Source organism: Coregonus clupeaformis, unplaced genomic scaffold (assembly GCF_020615455.1).
Source record: "Coregonus clupeaformis isolate EN_2021a unplaced genomic scaffold, ASM2061545v1 scaf2485, whole genome shotgun sequence".
Taxonomy (NCBI): domain Eukaryota; kingdom Metazoa; phylum Chordata; class Actinopteri; order Salmoniformes; family Salmonidae; genus Coregonus; species Coregonus clupeaformis.
Genome location: NW_025535939.1, coordinates 42,075 through 48,794, shown reverse-complemented (window position 1 = coordinate 48,794; position 6,720 = coordinate 42,075). Strand labels below are relative to the sequence as shown.

Below are 6,720 nucleotides of genomic sequence, written 5' to 3'. Positions count from 1 at the left end.
AGGACTGATGGTTGCTGATAATGGGCCTCTGTACGCCTATGTAGATATTCCATTCAAAATCTGCCGTTTCCAACTACAATAGCCATTTATAACATTAACAATGTCTACACTGTATTTCTGATAATTTTATGTTATTTTAATGGGGAAAAATAAGCTACGGTCAGCGGCTCCATTCCGGATCCAGAGCAGTCCGCTCCACCGGTGCCCCGCTCCGGTCAGCGGCTCCACTCCGGAGCCAGAGCAGTCCACTCCACTGGGGTCCAGTTCAGCTTCAGTCAGCGGCTCCACTCCGGAGCGAGAATTGTCCGCTCCACCGGGGTCCAGTTCAGCTCCGGTCAGCGGCTCTAATCCAGGCCAAGATGTCAGCCCCTCTCCAGGTTCGGGGTCTCCCACACCAGGGTCCAGACAGGGCTTGGTGCATTGTGGGAGGAAGGAGAGGGGAAGCATCGCGCTGAGGTCCAGACCAGACCAGGGGCGCAACGGGGAGGCAGAGAGGGAGAGGTTGTCACGCCCGGAGCCGGATCCGCCTCCGAGGAAGAAGGCCCACCCGGACCCTCCTCTAATGAGTCAGGTTGGTGCGGCCGGAGTACGCACCTTTGGGGGGGAGTACTGTCACGCCCTGATCGAGAGAACTCTCGTTGGTTGGGTCAGGGTGTGAGTTTTCTGTTGAGATCTATGTTAGTGTATTTCTAGGTGGTAGATCTAGGTTGTGTTTCTATGTTTGGCTGGGTGTGATTCCCAATCAGAGACAGCTGTCGCTCGTTGTCTCTCATTGGGGATTATACTTAGGTAGCCTGGTTGCCTACCTTAGTTGTGGGATCTTGTTCCATTTAGGCTTGTATGTGTATAGCCTGAGGACTTCACGTTACGTTGTTTATTAACTCAATAAACATGTACGCTTTTCACGCTGCACCTTGGTCTGACCTGTCTCTCAACGATCGTGACACACCCTAGCAACAGTTGTGGGATACACACACACACACACAAAACTCATACACACTCAACTCCTTTCCCCCACAAACAACCATGAACTCCGATGTTCAACAGTTGTTCCATCCCAGAGCCCAACTCAAGAAAGGACTTGACTTACAAATGCAAATACTGTTGCAGCTGTTTGAGAAGGCATGTAAAATTGAGGAAAAACTTGAAAAAATGGGGAGATTTGATTAACCATTGTCAAGTTCTAGGTGATGGAGATCAGATACACCCCCTTCCCCTGAAACACACCCACGCTGGTCCCCCGTTGCGACCCTTTTCCCAAGCATCTCCCTGCAGTCAGACCTTTGATTATTTTGTGCCACCAGGGCCACAATTATATGCCCCCTCTCTGAATGTCTGAGTGTGACCCCCCTCCCCATGGGTTACTGCAGCTAGTGTTGCCAGCACTGCCACTACCTGGGTGGGGGCACCCCACTGGAATCCCCACCGGCTAGGTACAAGGTCGTCACTACCTGGGTGGGAACACCCCACCGGCTAGGTACAAGGTTGTCAAGGTTCTCATTAGCAGCTTTGAGAATTATGCTCTCCCATCAGGGGGCTCTGGCTTTGTAGGACCAACGCTGCCAGGCAGGCTCAGAATCTTGAGGGGGCGGTGCTGCTTTAGTAGGTCTCTGACCGCATCCATCTTTCTGTCTTGGCTGCGTATAGGCTACTGACAGTAGGCCCATAAAACAGATAAGGACTTCTCCTTACTGTATGGGTCGCTCAGGTGGGTGTCTAGGTTATAGGGTTGGGGACCTGCAGCTTGCTGCCTGTGCTGTACAGGCAGATGGAGCAGAAGCTTCTTAATCAATTTTAAATGCGTCCCTCCGGACCTCGGTAATGACCAAATGTGGCCTGCAGGGAGAATTAGTTTGACAACGCTGAGCTACACTGTCTAAAGCTATATTCTGAGATAGTGTAAAATAGTGTTTTTTCTCACTAAGAATACTAAAACAAACATTAGCTTAAAAGACAATAATCACAGATTATTGCCAACATTTATTCAAAAAATCATTGGACAACAACTTCTGAGGGAATCCACAGAAAATATACTGTATGTTGATACTAAATTGTGTGTGTATTATATTGTATATTACAGTACAATATTATGAGATATTTTCCAGAGGTTGAACTTGCAGCCCATCAGTTAGATGTCTGTGAGGAACAAGGTGGAAATGACAGATCAGTGTCCAGCTGTGTGTATGATTCTACTTTTTCACTTTGCTCGCCTCGCCATAGACTGTACTTCTTGGTGTGAAGAGGGATCCCAGCGCTAGAGACAGATTCCAAAGCACTTGACATCTTTTTCTTGACAATTGCTGTTCTTGCTGTGAACAGAATGAAAATCTGCAAGCCCTGTGGAGCGAAAACAAAAACACAAAGACGTTATCAAGTATTTTCAGGAACACACAAGGACAAACAAAAGGTAGCGTTTCTATAAAGAGCAGCAGAATTTATTAATGTTTAGTAGCTGTCTAGTTTTCAATCATGTCTGGATTCTGTGGTACAATAGTACACTAGTCTTTATATTTAACATTTTAGTCGTTTAGCAGACTCTCTTATCCAGAGCGACTTACAGTAGTGAGTGCATACATTTACTACCTGAGTGGTGGTGAGTACACAGAAGGAGATGTTGAGTATGGTGTACATGGTCTGGTTCTGTGTAATGAGCAACAGATAGCCCAGGATCCAGGAGAGACCGAGCACCACAGCCAGAGAAAAGCTACTGAGGAACTTCTTCTTCATCGATGTGTGTCTTGTACTGGGAAATATAACCAACATACTTAGATTGCTGTCATAGACTGCTGTAATGCTGTGGTAAAATAACAGTATACTTCCAATGACTGAGTGGGTTAGAGCATGGTGCTCATTAAATAGTATGAATTGGTTACTAATGACTGAATTAATAATAATAATAATAATAATAATAATAATAAAATAATAATAATACATTTTACTCATAACAAGCTTTTCATTGAAAGACAATAAAAAATGAACAAGCTCATTAGTAGGCATTTAAATCAAGACTGATCTTTATGACTACAACGTTCTACTTTGTGCCCCCAAAATGCCCCCATTAATGTTACCTGGTTATATGTGGGTTGGTCTTGGATGTGGTAACTACAAAATATACCAACACCACCATGTTGAAGATAAGCATGAACGCCACAGGGATCAGGAACCCCCAAAACATTGGCAGCTTGAAGTCAAAGTTCCCCTTTGGATCGAGGGCAGCAAGCCAGCAACTGAGAGGTCAAATGAATGAGTTAGAGAGTGGGACTTTGTGACAGACAAAACAGGACACCAGTGATTTGAACAACATGGTATTAAGTAAACATGGTGGGTGGCATAAGTAAACAAGAAACCTTTCAACACAATGGATCATTCTTTTAGTTTTTTACAACTTTTGAAATTGCTCTTTGCCATCGTTAAAAGGATGTAATACGAACATTGATAGGGAAAACCTTTTACAGTATGAGTTATAACATTTTATACAGCAATTGCCCCACATTGACATTGGTAGTACAGTACAGTATAGTACAATACAGTACAATTCATGTGAGAGATATCGATCACCTCCAGCTCGTGGCATCAGCCAATCAGACTGTTCCCATGCACCCCACACTCTGCCCACGCACTGACCATGTATCCTGTGATTGGTCAGATGCTCCAAGCTAGCCCAGCACTGGCTAGTCGGGTCCGCTGCATGCTCTTTCAAGCATATCAGTATTATTCGGGCCTGAATTGTGTTTTTTCCAGTGTCAGAGCGCGGGTAGACATGTGTGCATGGGATGCGTGAATACAAAAATCATCCCCATGTGCATCTTCTCCTGTGTGTGAATAAAGTTCCTGTGTGTGTTAACTCTTGGACTGCCTTACTCCTCTCTCACCGGGGGCGGTGTCAGTGGGTCACAAACCAGTAAATACGTCAAGCCGGGTCGCTCAAGTACAGTATAGTATAGTACAATATAATACAGTACAGAGAAGTAATACAGTATAGTATAGTACAGTATTGACTCACAATTCCTCCTGCCTGTAACCCAGTGGATCATCCACTCTGTAACTAATTCCTAAGGTGAGGGCCACCACAACCGCAGGCAGTCCTAAAGGACAGAGAATGTTGTTGTTATGTCCTGGTAGATTAGCATGCAGACATATACAGATTATATACTACACATACATCCTCTAAAGACATAACATCACTATACAAGTCGCTTTGAAGTTCTATTTTAGGCTAAATAAAATATAACCTAGCATTCGTTTTGGTTCAAGGAGCCCAGGGCTAATGCCAGCCAAAGCTTCTGAAACAACTAAATACTTTATTTTTCTCCAAGCTGTCCTACCCCATCCGATGGCCACGGTATAGGCTGTGAAATGTGACAGGTTGGTGGCCAGGCTGTTTCTGATCATCAGGAAGACATGTGTGGCGTACAGCGTGTTCCAGGTGAACGTCCCCAACAGGAAGTATTGCAGCAGGACTGCGACTGCAGTACAGGGGCCTCTGTCCCGCTCTGTTTGTGTGTCGGACGAGGGGACAATGTTGGCCTCCTGTATTTCAGGTTTCTCCAGCTGTTTATGAGGGTTGTCCACTCCCAACATGAAGAGGAGGGTGAAGATCAGGAGACACACGCAGACGCTCACTAAGAGGACAGTTGGGTTGGTTTTGCGTGATTTCCTGGGGATAGGTGATAGACAACACTATGTTAGGGAAGTTAGATGCGTAGCTATGGATGTGTTGGGTCATTAATAGTGGGTTGCATATTGGTTTTACCTACCAAGTCATGTTGGATCAGACAAAGGGCTTCTTTACACTATTGAGATGCACCCAATATTTTGAATTGGTTCTGGAAACCTGTAGGATCTTACCGGGTCAAGATCTGGAATGTTATTGTATATGTTGAATTGGTTCTGGAATCCTGTAGGATCTTACCGGGTCACGATATGGAATGTTATTGTATATTTTGAATTGGTTCTGGAACCCTGTAGGATCTTACCTGGTTGCAATCTGGAATGTTATTGTTAAACTCAACCCTATGATTGACATGGAGCATCCCAATGTGGTGATCCAGTTTAGTGCTTTAGCATATTTAAAATCCCTCCTGAATGACTGTAGAAAAAATAGAAAAAAATACATTTAAACACTAAGTTTCTGTCACAGTCAAATATAAAGTAATCTCCCTTATGTGTCTAGATCCTGCTGATGTAAACCTTAGGTCAGAGTGTGGTCAGTTAAAGGGAGACGAAGGCAGCTAGCTACTCACCATAAGCACAGCGAAGTTAGTGGTGTGATTACAGAAACATCGCAGGCCGTCTTCTGAGTGGTTGACTTTGGAGCAGCCATAGGTGCTCCAGTCTTTCAACGTGTAGTTCCACGACACGCAGGCAAAGTAAAAAAGGGAGGCGTTGGGGACAGCCTGAGAAGTGAGAACAGAAACAAACTCACTGTAAATCCTTCAGCAAAAGACATGCTCTCACAGTATTCCTCATTTTAAAAAATCATGAAGTAAATTGTGAAGTATAACAGGTCAATAAGTAAATGTGAGACAGAAGAAATTACAGTTATGATAGTTAACATATTATATACAATACAAAATATGCTTCCTTGTTCACTGGCCAAAATATGCTTCCTTGTTCCTTATGGCGGAAAAGCGTCAATGGATAACTTAGATCAAGGGTAGGCAGCCCTGGTCCTGGAGTGCCGCAGGCACATCATGTTTTTGATTTAACCGACCTGGACTACAAGGTGTGTTGATTTTAGGCAATCACTGATCTGATCAATTAGCTCAATTGGTCAGGTGTAGTTCCTAGTTGGAATAAAATCCTACACTACCTGCGGCATTCCACAAACTGTGCTGCCTGCCCCTGACTTAGATAATGGTTAACTTCCCATTACGTTTCCCAGAGAATTTGGACCACTATGTGTTTATTGATTCCAAGAGAAATCTTACTGTGGGCTTGAAGAGCATCTCAACATGCAGCCCAGACACTTGTCCAAGGTTAGCAGAGATTACCCTTCTGCTGGTTCCTGAAGAAGCTCTGAAAGTCCTGGACCTGAAGAACTGGTCATTTTGGTAGAGCACAAAACCAATGGAGTAGTTTGTGTTTTTACTACGTAAAACTGAGTGGAGAGAAGGAGAAAGAGAGAGAGAGAGAGAGAGAGAGAGAGAGACATCTTTATAAAACTGTACATAGCCGTAAAATGACATTTGAAATGACTCTTTTCCTTTGAAACTTTTGTGAGTGTAATGTTTACTGTTCATTTTTTATTGGTTATTTCACTTTTGTTTATTATCTATTTCACTTGCTTTGGCAATGTAAACATGTTTCCCATGCCAATAAAACCCTTTCAATTGAATTGAGCGAGAGAGAGAGAGAGAGAGAGAGAGAGAGAGAGAGAGAGAGAGAGAGAGAGAGAGAGAGAGAGAGAGAGAGAGAGAATGAGAGAGAGAGAGAATGAGAGAGAGAATGAGAGAGAGAGAGAGAGAGAGAGAGAGAGAGAGAGAGAGAGAGAGAGACAGAGACAGAGACAGAGACAGAGACATTTTTGTTCATATCAGGACTTCATATACAGTGGGGAGAACAAGTATTTGATACACTGCCGATTTTGCAGGTTTTCCTACTTACAAAGCATGTAGAGGTCTGTAATTTTTATCATACGTACACTTCAACTGTGAGAGACTAAAACAAAAATCCAGAAAATCACATTGTATGATTTTTAAGTAATTAATTTGTATTTTA

The 6,720-nt window shown here is 43.7% G+C and overlaps 2 protein-coding genes across 2 annotated transcripts; both read right to left on the bottom strand.

Moving 5' to 3' along the window:
* Positions 1-2,013: 2,013 nt before the first annotated feature.
* Positions 2,014-4,706, bottom strand: LOC121547895 (adhesion G-protein coupled receptor G7-like). The gene is made up of 5 exons (XM_045219566.1): positions 4,326-4,706; positions 4,004-4,085; positions 3,069-3,227; positions 2,584-2,743; positions 2,014-2,337 (listed from the first exon to the last, which is right to left on the bottom strand). The coding sequence occupies exons 1-5, from the start codon at positions 4,579-4,581 to the stop codon at positions 2,125-2,127; spliced, it is 870 nt and encodes a 289-aa protein (XP_045075501.1). The 5' UTR covers positions 4,582-4,706; the 3' UTR covers positions 2,014-2,124.
* A 253-nt stretch (positions 4,707-4,959) lies between these two features.
* LOC123488763 (adhesion G-protein coupled receptor G7-like) lies at positions 4,960-6,076 on the bottom strand. The gene is made up of 3 exons (XM_045219565.1): positions 5,931-6,076; positions 5,244-5,396; positions 4,960-5,089 (listed from the first exon to the last, which is right to left on the bottom strand). Exons 1-3 carry the CDS (start codon positions 5,946-5,948, stop codon positions 4,973-4,975), a joined length of 288 nt encoding a protein of 95 aa, XP_045075500.1. The 5' UTR covers positions 5,949-6,076; the 3' UTR covers positions 4,960-4,972.
* Between the last annotated feature and the right edge of the window lie 644 nt (positions 6,077-6,720).

Coding starts and splice junctions, on each gene's coding strand:
- LOC121547895 (XM_045219566.1), bottom strand. CDS start 4,581: ATGTTGGGAGTGGACAACCCTCATAAACAGCTGGAGAAACCTGAAATA. Junction 4,086..4,325: donor TACCGTGGCCATCGGATGGG/GTAGGACAGCTT, acceptor TCTGTCCTTTAG/GACTGCCTGCGGTTGTGGTG. Junction 3,228..4,003: donor GGTTACAGGCAGGAGGAATT/GTGAGTCAATAC, acceptor TTGACCTCTCAG/TTGCTGGCTTGCTGCCCTCG.
- LOC123488763 (XM_045219565.1), bottom strand. Junction 5,090..5,243: donor CTAACTTCGCTGTGCTTATG/GTGAGTAGCTAG, acceptor TTTTTTCTACAG/TCATTCAGGAGGGATTTTAA.